This window comes from Psammomys obesus, unplaced genomic scaffold (genome assembly GCF_907164565.1).
Source record: "Psammomys obesus unplaced genomic scaffold, mPsaObe1.curated_primary_1811, whole genome shotgun sequence".
Classification (NCBI taxonomy): Eukaryota; Metazoa; Chordata; class Mammalia; order Rodentia; family Muridae; genus Psammomys; species Psammomys obesus.
In genome coordinates this window covers 23031659-23047669 of record NW_026596109.1, presented here as the reverse complement: position 1 = coordinate 23047669, position 16011 = coordinate 23031659, and the positions used below count along the sequence as shown (strand labels likewise).

The 16011-nt window shown below is 41.9% G+C and overlaps 1 protein-coding gene across 2 annotated transcripts in view; it reads left to right on the top strand.

Annotated features, from left to right (window-relative positions):
* The window catches only part of Wdpcp (WD repeat containing planar cell polarity effector), a 245691-nt gene that overhangs the window by 215807 nt on the left and 13873 nt on the right, over positions 1–16011 (top strand). For both annotated transcript variants that reach the window (XM_055628872.1, XM_055628871.1), the window contains one exon: positions 882–1044. In XM_055628872.1, coding sequence (XP_055484847.1) covers positions 882–1044 — 163 coding nt within the window. The remainder of the gene's footprint in view (positions 1–881; positions 1045–16011) is intronic.

Here is a 16011-nt window from a genome sequence, read left to right as displayed (position 1 = left end):
TGGTGTCCTGGAAATTGTGTACATATGTAAAACCCTAAGTACTTAAATCTTTTACAAAAAATAACTCAGAATAATGAAAGATTTAAATGATAGACCCAGAAGTACAAAACCCCTAGAAGAAAACAGGGGTTTAACCTCACTGGTGGCTGTGATGGGGCATCTAGAGGGTGACAGAAGTAGTGGGTGTGGACACTGAGAAACAGGAAGTGGACGACATGAATGAAAGGAAAAAGGAAAAGCTAAGGTTAAAAAGGCTGCTGTGCCATTCTCACCTTCCACCTTCCTTTCCTAGGCCTAAACTCACTCACTGTGGCCCGGAAAGGCCAGGGCTTCCTGAACCCCACATGATAGCTGATGGCCTCACTTTAAATTCTTAAAATAATACTTATCTAAAGAAAATAAAAGATATTTGGGAGGCCTGGGGAGATGCAGTTAAAAGTATGTCCTTGCTCCTGCAGAGCACATGTACATACTCAGAAAACACCTAAAAAGATTTTCCTCTTAACTCTATGTAGTATATATTAATGTAAAATCATTTCTTACACTTGTCCAAAATAATGAACTAGTATGACAATGGAGTAACATTAAGAAAAGTTTAGACTATAAAGTGTTGATAAAGGACTGGGAAAAGGCAAAATATAAATGAATTTTCAAATTTGCTCTTGAGAACACTTGTAGTTCGCCCACTGGCGGAGTAGAGCGGCAGCACTCCTAAGATGGGACCCACCAGGGTCCTCTGCTCCTGCCGTCCCGCCAGGTGCTACACAGCAGAGAACAAAGGGAAAAGCTGCACTGCGCACATGAAGGCTGTTAGACACGAACTAGTTAGCAGAAAGTCTGTTTTCATTTTTCTCATATCTTACTCATTGTGTACAAAACAGAACTCCTGGGGGCCCTGGACAGAAGGGACATGCCAAATGAAGTGTTTGCTGGCTTGGCTTTAACACCTGAAGGAGAAAGCACATTTCCAGATCCTCTTCCTTCCATTGGTTCAATGCACAAACATACTATTCAAAAGAAAAGGCCAAGTGCCCCTTCTAACAGGTAAGATGTGTTGAATTGAAAGTTTACTACATAAAGAAATAGTTCACATTCAGCACTTTATACATGACCTTGTATGTTGGTTTTGTATCTTGCCACTTTGCTGAAAATATTTTTATCAGATGCAAGAGCCTTCTGGTAGATGCCATTGGATCATTTTTGTGTCATGTCATCTGCAAATAGAGATAAATCCTCTTGTTTTCTTATTTATATCCCTTTTATTTATTTTTATTATCTTATTTCTATTTGTAAGACTCCAACCTCAGTATTAAATGAGAGTAGCGAGAGCGAGAACCCTTGTCTCATTCTAAGTTATAGAGGAAATGGCCTCGAGATTTTCTCGTTGAGTGTAACTTTGTCTATAGATTTAACATACGCAGCCTTTGTTCTATTAGATGTGCTTCTTCTGCACCTAGTTTCCTCAGGGCCCTCATGCAAGCATGCCGAACTGTCAGCTGCCTGCCCTGAGCCTACTGAGATAATGATGCAGTTTGTATTGGTGTACTCTGTAATGGTGTATCGCATTTACTGATTAGCATATTTTGAACCAACCTTGCATTCTTTGGATGAAAACAGCTTACTCGTGATGTAAAAATCTTCTTAATATGTTAATTGAATTTATTTTCCAAGGTTTGTTTTTGTTTTTATTTTTGTGTGTGAACCAAAGGAGCATAATTAGGGTTACTCACAAGACTATGAGTAAGGAGTTATTTACGGGAGTGGGAGAAACTTACCAGAATGGCTCTAGCACAGAAGGAGACGCCTCTCCCTTCCCAGCGATTATTTAATTGCCTATAGGTCTGGCCTCCTCTACTACCGCCAGCATGTGGTGCATATAAACTCATCCAGGCAATAGACATAAACTTAATGTTTTAAAAAGATTGTTTTCTTATTTTTTTAATCACGTAATATTTATGAAAGTCCTCAAGAAGGGGCAAGGCTCGTGAGTCCCTAGTCCACGAAAGCATGTTGACAGGCCCGGTCCCCTGAAAGCCTTGTGCAGGTAACCGCAGTTCCCTAAAGTTACAGTGGCGCAGCATCCAGGAAACAGCATCTTACCCTTTGCTCTCGCTCTCACACTTCTCCCGCTCCACTGTGTGGTGATGGAGATGTCCCACCTATGGCTGACAATCCACAACTGCCCCTGCAGCACTTGACGTCCATTATGAGTCTCTGCAGCAGCCTCCGCCCACTGCAGAACGAGGCTTCTCTGACCACAGGACAGTAGAAGACAATCCAACAGGCACATCATGTCAGTTATCAAAACAACATTAGTATCTTCCTCACTAAGGTTTATCACCTTGCCAGTCATGGGCCACTCACAAGGTTTATAGCGCCACATGGACTCCCTCATAGGGCGCATTCCTGAAATTTAATTTAGAAGCCATTGCTCACCTGCGTAAATGCCGCGCCACCTCTGCACTAGCGGGTCTGGCCTAGCCATTAGATTATCACACAGGTGGCTGGTCCACAACCGAACAAGACTTGAGGACAGCTCTCTCACGGCAGCCGGCACAGCCCCGCCTGGCACTGTGAGGGCTGTCTTCCTGGGAGGGACCCTGCTGCTCAGTTTCAGTTTTAGTTCTCAGTGTTTTAAGACCAACATATGTGCTGTATTCAACAAGAGTCCTACAATCTACTACTGGTGGCAATCAACAGGATAGCTATATCCTTTATTGTTTTGGGGACCTCAGGAGCCAATCCCTGACCCGGATGTTTTTAGTTAAGAACCTCAGGTTTTCTAGGAGTTGGGTTATCCGCTTGCACAGGGTGCCCCTGTCCAAACTTTTATCTTTAATTAGCCAACAAAATACTCTTCTCAAGTCTGCGCCATCTTTTCCCTGTCTTAGCTTCTTTACACAATGGACAATAGACACATTGTTGGGTGTTGAAGTCTCCCACTATTAATGTTTGGGGTTTGATGTATGATTTAAGCATTCATAATGTTTCTTTTACAAATGTGGGTGCCCTTGTATTTGGCATAGTTATTCAGAATTGAGATATCATCTTGGTAGGTTTTTTTCTTTGATGAGTGTGAAGTGTCCTTCGTTGAAAGTCTATTTTATTAAATATTAGAATGACTACTCCAGCTTGCCTCCTGGGTGTGTTTTCTTGGAAAATCTTTTTCTATCCCTTTACTCTGAAATAAATTTATCATTGTTGCTGACGTGTGTTTCTTGTATGCAGCAGAATGATGGGTCCTATTTTCACATCCATTCTGTTAGTCTGTGTCTTTTTATTGGAGAATTGATGTTGAGAGTATTAATGATCAATGATTGTTGATTTTTGTTATTTTGATGTTGCTGTGTATGTGTGCTGTGTGTTGTGTAGTACGTATAGTATTTGTGTGTGGTGTGTGTAGTGTGTGTGCATGCATGTGTGTGGTGTATGTTTGGATGCTTCCCTTCTTTTTGTTTTGCTGGTGTGGAATTATTTTTCTTTGTTTTCTTGTGTGTATTTAGGCTCCCTGAGTTGGAGTTTTTCCAGTATCTTTTGTAGGGATGTATTTGTAGATAGATAGTGTTTGAATTTGGTTTTCTCATGGAATATCTTGTTTTCTCGATCTATGGTGATTGAAAGTTGTGCTGGGTATCGTAGTCTTGGCTTGCATATGTGTCTCTTTGAGACTGCAAGACATCTGCCCAGGCCCTTCTGGCTTTTAAAGTTGAGAACTCTGGTGTAATTCTAATAGGTCTGTCATTGTATGTTATATGCCCTTTTAACCTTACAACTTTTAATATTCTTTCTTTGTTCTGTACATTTAGTGTTTTGATTATTATGTGGTAGAAGGATTTTCTTTTTTGGTCTAATCTATTTGGTGTTCTGTAAGCTTCTTGTATGTTTATAGGCACCTCTTTCTTTAGATAAGAGAAATATTCTTATATGATCTTATTGAAAATATTTTCTTGGTGTTTTAGCTGGGAATCTTCTCCTTCTATTCCTATTATTCTTAGGTTTAGTCTTTTCATGGTGTACCAAATTTCCTAGATGCTTTTTGTAAGAAACTTGTTAGATTTGGCATTTTCTTTGACCAGTGTTATCAGAAGAAATATTGTATCGTCTATGTCTGATGCTCTGTCTTCTATCTCTTGTATTCTGTTGGCAATGCTTGCTCTGTGGTGTCTGGTTTCTTACTTAGGTTTTCCATCTCCAGGATTCCCTCATTTTGTGTTCCCTTTATTGCTTCTATTTCTATTTTCAGGTCTTCAACAGTATTATTCATTTCCTTGCCCTGTTTGATTGTATTTCTCTGTATTTCTTTAAGGGATTTATCCATTTCCTCTTTAAAGGCCTCCATTATCTTTATAAGACTGGATTTAAGGTCATTTTCTTGTACTTCAGCTGTGTTAGGATATCAAGGGTTTGCTGTAGTAGGGTAGCTGAGCTCTGGAGGTGCCATATTGCCCTAGATTTTGTTGAGTGTGTTCTTACACTGGCCTTTAGCCATCTGTTTGTTCCTGGTGCTGGAAGGCCTCCAGGGATGTAGGCAGAGTTTTGGTCTGGAAAATGGAGTGCATGGGGTCAGGGGGACACAGCTCACTGCTCCTATGATACATTTTTTGTCTTTGTATTTATGTTAAACGTGTTTATCATCCAGCCTCTTAGATTTTTTTAGTTCTTGTTGAGAAATTTGCTGTTAAATGTGACTTGGTGACTTCTCTACTTACTTTATTCTATATTTTAGTACTGTGAATATACTATGACATTGTGAGGTTCTTTTCTTGTCTGTTGGGCATTCTAAATGCTTCCTGTGTCTGGACTGGAATCTCCCTAAGTTTCTGCTATCATTTTTTTTTTCAAAAAAATTTTTTTTTGTATCCAAGAATCTTAGATTTGGTGTTTTCATAGTGTCTCATATATCTTGGAAGTAGCCAAATTTCTTTCTTCCTCATTTGTATAAATTCCTTCACCTTGTCTACAAAGTCAAATATTCTACCCCTTCCTTGAAGACTTAAATGGAGCTTTTTTATTTAATTTTCTAGTATTTCAGTTTGGGTTTGTTTGCTTGTTTGTTTGTTTGTTTCAGAATCTATGTCCCTTCATCCTTTTACTGAATTCTTCTCTTATATCTTGTATTGAGACTACCTTATTTCACAAGTTGTTGTGTCTTCTGAAAATTCTTTCAGAAGTTTGTGTCTTCTTAGATTTTTTTAAAACTTATTTATCCTCATTCTTTTAAGGTAGGTTTTGTTTTTTTGTTTGTTTTTTGGTCTGGGATTTAATTCACTCACACTGAAGGTCATTATTGTGGGATTAATAATTTTTGGAGGAGTTATGTTTCTTTGGTTTTTATGTTACTTTCTTTTTTGCATCAGAACTTGCACATCTGCATTTAGGTGGTTGGTGAATTTAATAATTTAATAATAATTAACACACTTTTATTTATTTATTTGACATAGACTTAATCTGTCAGAGGAGCCGTTTGCATGCCCGTGTTTGCTGTGTTGTTTTTCTCTGCTGGGCTGGTAGTGAAGGGCCAGGCTCTACCTTCCCCCATCACTACACTGCAAGTAGAATATTGTCTGCAGCCCCAATACCATCACAGGGTAGGCCCACAGTACAAGTACAGTAATAGTGAAATAAAGAATCAGTCACTTTTAAGTACCAATTATTCTAGGAATAAAGGGTACAATGTTATAGATTAGTTACTGTGGGTATGGGTGGAAAGGAAGGATAACTCAAGCTAAGACTAATGGTTAATATCAGGTTGACGGGGAGATGTAAGTAGAAGTCGGTGTGGCAGAGACAAAGGCTGGAGGGCTGGTGGTTGTGACATGTATAACTCTGCTTCAGGAAACTGTGTATGGATCCTGCAGGCCATGCCAGACTATGTGCTTTAGTGGGAACAAATGGAAAGTGGAGGGGAAGGGAGGAGAAGGAACTAGTGAACACAGCAACAGATCAGGCCTGCTAAGTTGACATGAATGTTAAATAAAAACTATATGAATGAGGAATACACAGAGTAAGTGTGCCGGGTAGAGCTGGTACAGAGCATGAAGGCAGTCTGTCTGCCTGTCACTTGGGTCTTCTTGGTGTCTTAGTGCTGGTTCTCAGCAGCTGTTTGTTTCCATGGCTGTCCTATTCTTACCTCCAGGCCTTCCTTTGGTAGATTGGGTTACACGTGTGACCTGGACAATAGGCAGTGCTGCAAAGATGAGGCCCCACTCAGACGCTGGTCACACCTCTGGCCTATCCTTCGGGCATCCAGTTGCAGTGCTGGTCTGCCCCTGTGCAACCCTTGTGTTTTCTGGTGAGCTGCCTGGAGCCCTGTTTAAGATTCCCTGCAGCTTTGGCTCAGATCCAGTTGCCACCTCCATCAGTGCAGATACAAAGACCTTTCTCATACACTGGCAGAATTCTGCTGGTCCAGATTCAGCTTGTACTCACTCCTGTGTCCCTTTCCTTGAGTTTCGTCTTACAGTTCAAAGAGGGACACAGGCCGTAGCAAGGCCGCGTCAGCAGGGTCTTCTTGAAGGGATGTTCCACAGCTATTCCAGGCCCAGTGAAAACAGTGTCTCCATTTGCTAATGCTGCTCTCTGCCCCTTATCTGGATTCTTTTGCTCACTTCTTTAAAGTGCTTATAACAAAGGGGCCAGGCAGATTTCCAGCGCTCCCCACACTGAGCCAGGCCCATGAGTATGGACCTGGGTATGTGAAGTTTTATTTTCTATTTCTACTGCAGATAGAGGTCATCCACCTCTGGTGTCTTTTAGTCACTCTTTCCAGATTACTCTGAGAAGACTGGCAGACTGCACTTGGGTGCCAGCCACTTTGTAAAAATAGTTTTACTGGACCGTAGCCACATCCATTCACTGTAAAGACAACTTTTGACTCTAACAGAGAACTGAACAGTTGCAGCGGTGAGCACATGTCCCACAAACACAGAATATTCACGCCCATGTGGAGGCTGACGCTGGCTCCCCCACTAATGCTCCAACCCTTCTTCTTCCCTGTCGCTCATTTCAGTTTGATTTCATATCTTTTAGAATTTTTGAGTCAGGAGTGCTTCATTTATTCTTCTTATTGATAAAAATTATTTTAAAGTCATTCTTAGTAAACACACCATGTGTTTGAATATGCCGAGTCTTGTTATAATTACTTTTAGAAATTACATATTGGATTTCCTCTTTCTGTCAAGAATGGAAGAAGATGGTCTATGATACACTGAGAGGGTCTGCAGATTTTCCTGGGAATGAACTAGGGAAAGCTAAATAATGGCTGTCAGAGGAGATGGTTGATGTCTGAAAGTCTCTTGACTTAATAGCAAAATAAGAGTTTTTACAATGCAAAACAGGAAGCCAAGGATCTAGTCCAGAGGAACTGGGAAGTTTCCTCCTCCTCGTTAGAAGGACAGCAGAGCCAGGGTGTAAGAGTAAGCCTTAGAGTGTCCACACTGTACCATGGACTCTCCGTGGTAGACATTTAAAGGAAGGTTAGTGCAGTGAGGGACAAACGGAGACAAATGTTGTGTCATAGTGGCAGAGGGATGGGAGATGATGGGAGAAGTTCCCAATTATCTTATCCTCCTGCCTAGCCTTCCCAAGTGCTGGATTTAGAGTCTGGGAGTGAACCCAAGAAGAGTGGGATTGAACCCTGAGCCCCATCAGTTGAGCTGCTGTGCTCCCGCCTCCTGCGCCATCTCGGGAAGCCGTTCACGTTTGTATTTATTTGCTGCCTCTGTGGGTTTTGCCTCATTGTGTACAAGTGCACCATGTGCGCCTGGCACCCACAGAGGCCAGAAGGGGGTAGAGCCTTGGAGCTACCTAACCGCTCTCCTTGTCTCTGTTGTTTGCCTCTATCAGTGCAGTATTAATCCGTGACCTTAGCTCTTCCACATACTCCTACAATAACTAATACATGAACAGAGGATCGTCAGTGTTCTCTTTTTCAAGTGACTGGAGGCAAAAACTGGTCTTTTCACATTTTCATACTGTGCCTATACTTTGAATTTTGCCGATGTAGATTTCACTCCAATAAAGAGGCACAAGCTAGCAGGTAGGTTTAAAGAGCAGAGTCATGTAGGCATGGTGAAACGTCCGTTTAGCCCCAGCAAAGGAAGGCAGGTCTCTGTGGGTCCGAGGCAGCCTGGTCTACAAACGCATGCCAGGGCAGCCAGGGCCACACAGAGAAACCCTGACTTGGAAAAAAATAGGAAAAAGAAAAATAAAAAAGAAGGAAAAAAGAGTCAAAGCAATCTTAAGTAAATAACCAAATGAAAAACCTTAGGTCTCAGAAAAACAAGCACAAGTCAGTTGATGGAAAGAAGAAGGTCTGAATAAACATGGACACAAAAACAGCCAAGAAAACAAAGAGTTGATTCTTTGAAAATAAAATAAGGAAATTTAATAAACGTTTAGCTAACGTAGTTAAGAGAAATATGATACTGATCTAAATTAAGAAACTAGAGATGAAAAAAAGAGACATTTCAACAGATATCAAAATTAAAAAAAAAAAAGATAAAGTAGAAAACTGTGAAGGCATGGATGAATTTGTAGAGACATAGGGCTTATGTTTAAAAAACAAACAAAAAAAAAAAAACCAACAACAACAAAACAAATCTGAAGCCCTGCACAGTGGCACACACCTGTAAGTAATCCCAGCATTCAGGAAGGGAGAGGGAGGCCTATCTCTGTGAGTTCAAGGACAGCCTGGTCTATAAAAATGAGTTCAGGATAGCCAAGGCTACACAGAGAAACAACAGTAATAAAAACAATCTGAAATAAGTATCGTAAGCAGGTTTATTACAGGCACTGAAGTTGAAGCAGTAATATGTAATCTCCCTTGAAGTGTTCAGGCAAGGACAGGCTCACTGTGGAGTTCCAGCAGACCACTGAAGAACTAGCACCAGTGTTTTCCCCAAATTATTCTGGGAAATGTAGAAGGAATGCACTCAGACTCTTTGCAGACAAGCATTAGAATGATAACAAAAACAGACAAAGACATAATAATAAGATAAAGGAAACTATAGACCAATCTCCCTCATGAACACAGGTGCAAAACTTCTCAATAAATACACACAGATATTTCACAAGTGCCTCAGAAGGGGCTGGCAAGATGGGTCAGTGTCGAGGAACAATTGCTGCTTGGAGAGGACCCGGGTTCAGTTCCTGTTACCCTTACGGCAGCTCACAACCATTTGAAACTTGAGTTCCAGGGATTCCCAAGCCCTTGTCTGGCCTCCACCAGTGACAATGTAAGTCGTTCATGTAAAACATTTGTACACATAAAACAAATAAAGGTTTTCTGAGAAAGAGTACACCAGATGGCATTCGGGCTGGGATGTAGCGTGGTTGGTCGTCTGCTTAGCATGAAAACCAAGCTCGATCCTCAGCATCCACAAGCCGTGCAAGCACGTGGGGGATGCATGCAAGAGGGTCAGAAGTTCACACAAGTTCTCAGCTCTACAGTGGGCTCCATGAAACCTCGTCTGAAAGTGTGTGTGTAGGTGTAAAATCTCTAAAACTAGAGAGGAGTGCCGGTAAAGTGGATCACTGAGTATAGGTACTGTCTGTGAAGCCTGGTGGCTAAGTTCCACCCATCAGGCCCACCCAGTGGAAGGAGAGAATCGACTCCCACAAATTATCAGCCGACTTCCTTATGAACACTGTGGCCTGTTGACACACCTATACACCACAAATAAATAGACAGATCATTTTAGACCATTCATCACAAATTGGGTTCATTCCAGTATTCCAATATTTCAGCTCAATGAAGACATTTCATAAACAAACTGCACCACATAAACACACTCAAAGACAAAAAGAATTCATACTATCTCAAAAGAAAACGACTTTTGGCAAAATTCAAACTCCTTTCATGAAAAAATTGCTGAAGCAACCGAGAATAGAAGAAATATATCAACACAAAGGCTCTACTACAGAGATGGCCAGCATTATACTCAGTTCACATAATGGCCAGTAGATGTAACTGCTTTCATTTGGAAGCTTCTCGTTCTGCTGTACGGCTAATGCTTACCTAATGGCATGTTGAGGCATCTTAAAGGGGGAAACTAAAATACATCTCCACTGAAATTACTGACAACACAAAAAGCAACTTAAGAAAAGGTTTTGAAGGCGGAGGAGGACGCGGAGTGGGCAGAAGACACCCAGAGGCCCGTCAGATGCACGGCCCGCCTGGAGTAGGAGCTACTGTAAGGCACAAATACATGGTGGAGAGGTGGGAAGATGGAGAAGCAGAAGAGTTGGAGCACCGTGAAGAGAGGTGGAACTGGAGATGTGAGGGTGGAGAGGAACAGCCTCTTGTGAGCAGCCCGCCCTGCTACCTGAGACCATGATGAAACCCCAGCCTGTGCCGCTGCTGAGGGCCATGTCTGGGTCTGTGGCCCTGCAGCAGCAGGGGGCCTGTGTCTGTGTTCATGACTCAAATCACCGCTAAAGACCATGCAGACATCCCTGGTCTGGGCTGCTGCCTGGGACCACACTAATGTCCAAGAGCTGTGCAGAGCTGGCCGCAACCCCTCAGGGGCTGTAGCACTCTGGAAAACTGGCCCCGTCTGGGAGGGCGGCCCTTCCCCTCTCCTGGCAGCACAGTAAAGCTGGCCCTAGTTGGGGGGAGACCTGGTGGGCCAGCCCCAAGGGAGTGAGCTCGGCCCACCGCTCTTCTGTTGTGAGGTGGAGCGGGAAGGGGGAGGTGGGAAGCTTGCCCCCCACACACACCTGAGGCAGTTGGGAGCGCTGGCCCTGCCCCCTCACCAGCTGCAGCTTTAGGTGAGCCAGCTGGGGCAGTGCTGACTGAGTTCACCCTGGCGGTGCAGGTGCAGGCTGGAGGGCTTAACAGCTCAGATACCACCCGGGCCCAGATCCAGGGCTTTGAGTTCACGCACCCCAGCATCTACCTCATCTATGAACTGCCGGAGCTTGTGAAAAGGCTGGTCCTGCAGATCCAAAGCTGCAGACCTCTAGGACACTGGGCAGCAACAGGCTAAGCAAGAGGAGTCGTGGTGAGGAGCCAGTATTGCTGGTGTGGTACAAGCCAGAGACCTGGAAGCACACCAGTGATTCATTGCCATGGACATTTGCAAGTCAAGGGTGTCCTGTGGACTTGTGGAATACTCCAGCTTCCGTGACAAGGTGTTTTTATGCTGTGCTGTTTTGTTTTGTTTTGTTTTTCCTTTTCTTTCAGTGTTATGTTGCAGGGCAGAGGGTGGACACTAAGGGACAGCAAGGACAGCAAGATGAGTGGAATTGGGTGCAAGATGTGAAAATCATAAAGAGTCAATAAAAAGTTCAAAAAAAAAAAAAAAGGTTTCTTTGGTTTACAGTTCCTGATCACAGTCTGTAATTGTGGGAGAGGCAAGGCAAGAACTTGAAGCACGAACTCATCCTCTGAAGAGCAGAGAGACATATATGCAGACATGGATGCTTACTGACCAGTTCATCATCTCTACTCAAAGTTTTGGACTTGAACCCAGGGGATGGTGCCACCACAGCAATCAGTGTATTCCACCCACAGATATGCCCCGACCAGCCTCATCTAGAAACCCATCACTGGAGACTTTCCCTAGGTGCAGGTGCTTCTGGGAACACCAAGTTGACCATCAAAACCAGCTGGCACAACAGGTGTGTCTAGGTGTCCCAACATGCCGTCAAGTAAGCATTAGCCATACAGCAGAACAAGAAGCTTCCAAATGAAAGCACTTTCCTTTTTTTATTATCGGCTGGTGTGTGAATTGAAAATACTTTTGTGAGACTTTCATACTCTTTTTGAAACAGGGTCTCTTTATGCAGCCTTGGCTGCCCCTGAACTCACTATGAAGGCCAACCTTGGCCTCGAGCTCATACAGATGCAGCAGCCTCTGAGGTTAAAGGTGTGCGCCAACCATGGCCAGGTGTTTCTTTTGTGTGTGGGTGTTTTGCCTGAATGTATGTCTGTGTGCCGTGTGTGCAGGGCCTGCAGAAGCCGGAAGATGTCACTGGGTCACCGAGGCTGGAGTTACAGATGCAGTCATAGGATAAGCTGCCATGTAGGTGCTAGGAACCCAGCCCAGGCCCTCCGGGATAGCGGCCAGCGCCCTCTGTGGAGCCATCTCTGGGCCGGAGACAGCTGTACTTTCAATAGTAGCGTTCAAATAGTGATTTTTCTGATCTTTGACTGAGACTTTGCTTGTCGCATGTCATTATTCAAACCATGACTACGACTTGGCATCTAAAACACTTACAGAAGTCAAGACTGTTTAAAGGGAAACCTTCCGGGTAGCGGGGTAAGAAAATGACCCCTCTGCTCTGGCACTCCCTGGACGACTTAGCAGTGAACTAAGCCGACTTCTCCAGTTGTCTCAACAAAGTTATCCCCCTGGCATTATTGATTTTTATTCACTCATGTCTATGCAAGTCTCCTTAAATTTGGAACAAGCAGAAATGCTCATTTATTCAGGATCTGCTGTGTGCCTAGAAACAATATAACTGAGAGAAAATGTCAGTGTTTACAAAACAAAGAAATTGTCAATAGAACGTCTGCCAATGGACTTAGCAGGAAAAAAATTACAGCTTATAATTCATGAAGATTGGCTCAAAACAAACTGTCCCTGCCAACAGAAAACCTGACAATTATTCTGTTGTCTAATTTGGCTCAGCCTAAGGTGACCTTGTTTATTCATCTCAGTCTTAATTCTTGCTAACTTGGCATGAGAGGGGAGCATATGGCATATGTCTACAAAGTCCATTTTTGCATCTTAAACCAAAATAAATGTAGAATATGTTGAGCATTTCCTGTAACTGAGCTGGTAAGTCTATTAGACAGACCTAGTTATGTTCATAGTCTGCCCACTGGGTACTTTATAAGTGATGCCTATAAACTAGAAATTCTCTGGAGATATATTTTTCTAAGTTTGGTGTATGACTAAAGCTAGCCAATTTCAAACATGTTTCCCAAAATATAGTCAATCATAAGCCCTTTTTAAAAAGTAAAAATGAAAATATGTCATCGATTCACTGCAACTAAAATATATTTTGTTTTTTAAATTTATTTTTTATTAATAGCCATTTATTTACTTTGTATTCCTGCTGTAGCCCCCTCCCTCATGCCCTCCCAATCCCACCCTCCCTCCCTCTTCTCCTCCTTGCTCCTCCCCACGTCCACGGATAGGGGAGGTCCTCCTCCCCTTCCCTCTGACCCTAGCCTATTCGGTCTCATCAGGACGGGCTGCCTTGTCCTTCTCTACAAATTCTGACTAAGTTAAATGCTGTATAAGATAATGTAAGAACCTCAGACAGTGATGGGAACCTGCAACCCTGAGAGGCAGCGGCTGGGCTGACTCCAGACTGAGGCCAGGGAGAGGGCTCAGAGGGTAAAGACTCTTGCTACCGAGCATGCCAGCCTGAGTTCAGTTCCTCAGACCCACAAGCTGGAACCAGAGAACTGTCTCACACAGCTGTCTCTGACCTCCCCATAGATACCTTGGCAGGCATGCTCAAACACGCATGCACACACACAAATAAATGAATGTAAATAACATTTTTAAACAATGTAAGAAATATAGAAGTTGGAGAACAAAAAGAAGAATATTTCTGTTCTTCCTCCCAGCACATTTTTTTTAATTCTTTTTCTAATCCACTAAAGTTCATTATGAAAGGAAAGTTACTGTTTGCAGCTGTAATATCTCTCAAGAAGCACTAAAGAAATTAGTTTCTTTTTTAAATAATTTGTTTGTATTTTATGTATACTGGTGTTTTTGCCTGCATGTATGTCTGAGCGAGGGCGTCAGATCCCCTGGAACAAGAGTTACAGACAGTTGTGAGCTGCCATGTCAGTGCTGGGAATTGAACCCACATCCTTTGGAAGAGCAGCCAGTGCTGTTAACCACGGAGCCATCTTTCCAGCCCTGAAATTAGCTTCTTTATTTCCACTGTAGTTCAAGAAGTTAGACTTCTGGGGAGAGATTATAGAAAGTTGAAAACAACCTAAGAAAGATAGTTTTGTTCATGTTCATACATAAAAGTTTAAACTAAAAGAGAGTTTTTGGTTTTGTTTCCTCATGTACAACTAACAACTAAATGAGAGTACTGAAACGACATGTATGTGTATCTTATATGTAAATATATGGTGTATGTGGAGGCAGACACGTCACTGTCCTGTAACACTCTTCCTTACCCATTACATATTGGTGTAAGGCAGACCAGCCGTGTATGTTTCTATCAGACTATCTGTGTGCGTGAGAGAAGCAGAGAACACTTACTATTCACAAATGTCCATAGCAGCTGGTGTCTTGTGTTTGGACTAAGACTGACCTGTGGATTTCTTCATGTAAATTTCCCTATCAACTTCTTTTAACTTTATGTTTTGAAATCATTATTCAGTTTTTCTTAGATATTATTTTGTTAGAGATTGTGAGGTGGTGACTTTCTAATCGTTATTCCTTACATTCGTAAGCTAGTGTTGCATAAAGAAAAGGTTTCCGTATCAAACTGCTCAGTTACCTTGAAAGACAGACCCAATACTTGGTGATTTCTTCGGATTTATCAGCTTTAAGAGTGATAAGTGAACATGTAAACTCTCCAGTGGTGCCCACTATTGGGGGAAATAGATAGGGAGGATTTAAATTCTGTGCTTCAGTTCTAGTGGTCAATTTTTGAAAATCAGTGTAACATTCTAAAAAGGTAATTTTAGTCGCATTATCAAAAGCCTAAAATGTGACAGCTTTAAATTTCATTTTTATAATGTCTAAGTAGAAATGCCCATAACATTTTTAGTATAAAAGTGACAAACAAGAGACAAGACACAGCTGCCCGCTCTTTTGTATTTCTTCAATGTAATACTTGAAATCCTAGCTAGAGCAGTAATACAGCTAAAGGAGATCAAGGGGATACAAATTGGAAAGAAAATAAGTCAAAGTATCACCATTCAAGGATGATAAGACAGTATACATACATGACCCCAAAAATTCTACCTGGGAACTTTTACAGCTGATAAACATCTTCAGCAAAGTGACTGGATACAAAATTAACTCAAAAGAAAAAAAAATCAGTAACCCTACTGTATACAACTGACAAACAGGCTGAGAAAGAAATTAGGAAAACAACACCCTTCACAATAGTCACAAAAATATAAAACATCTTGGTGTAACTCTATCCAAGCAAGTAAAGAACTGTATGATGAGAACTTCAAGTATCTGAAGAAAGAAACTGAAGAAGATATCAGAAGATGATCAGAAGATCTCTCATGCAAATGAATCGGTAGGATTAACATAGTAAAAATGGCCATCTTATCAAAATCAATCTATAGATTCAATGCAATTCCCATCAAAATACCAATACAGTTTTTTTTACAGACCTTGAAAGAACAATTTTTAACTTCATATGGTAAAACAAAAACCCAGACTACCTAAAACAATCCTCTACAATAAAAGATCTTCTGGAGGTCTCTCCATCCCTGAGCTCAAGTTGTACCATAGAGCAACAGTAATAAAAATGGCATGATACTGGCATAGAAACAGACTGGTGGATCAATGGAAGTGAATTGAAGACCCACACACTTATAGACACTTGATTTTTGATAAAGGACCTAAAACCATACAATGGAAAAAAAGATAGCGTCTTCAACAAATTATGCTGGTCTAACTGGATGTCTACAGGAAGAAAAATGCAAATAGGTCCATATTTATCACCCTGCACAAAATTAAAGCTCAAGTGGATCAAAGACCTCAACATAAAAGCAGACACATTAAACCTGTTTGAAAAAAAAAAAAAAAAAAAAGAGTGGAGAGGAGCCTTGAACTCACTGGCACAGGAGACAACTTCCAGAATAGAACACCAACAGCCCAGGCTCTAAGATCAACAATTAATAAATGGGACCTTATGAAACTGAAAAGCTTCTGCAAGGCAAAGGACAGTGTCAATAGAACAAAATGACAGACTGGGAAAAGATCTTCACCAACCCCACATTCCGACAGAGGCCTAACATCAATATCTATCTATCTATCTATCTATCTATCTATCTATCTATCTATCTAT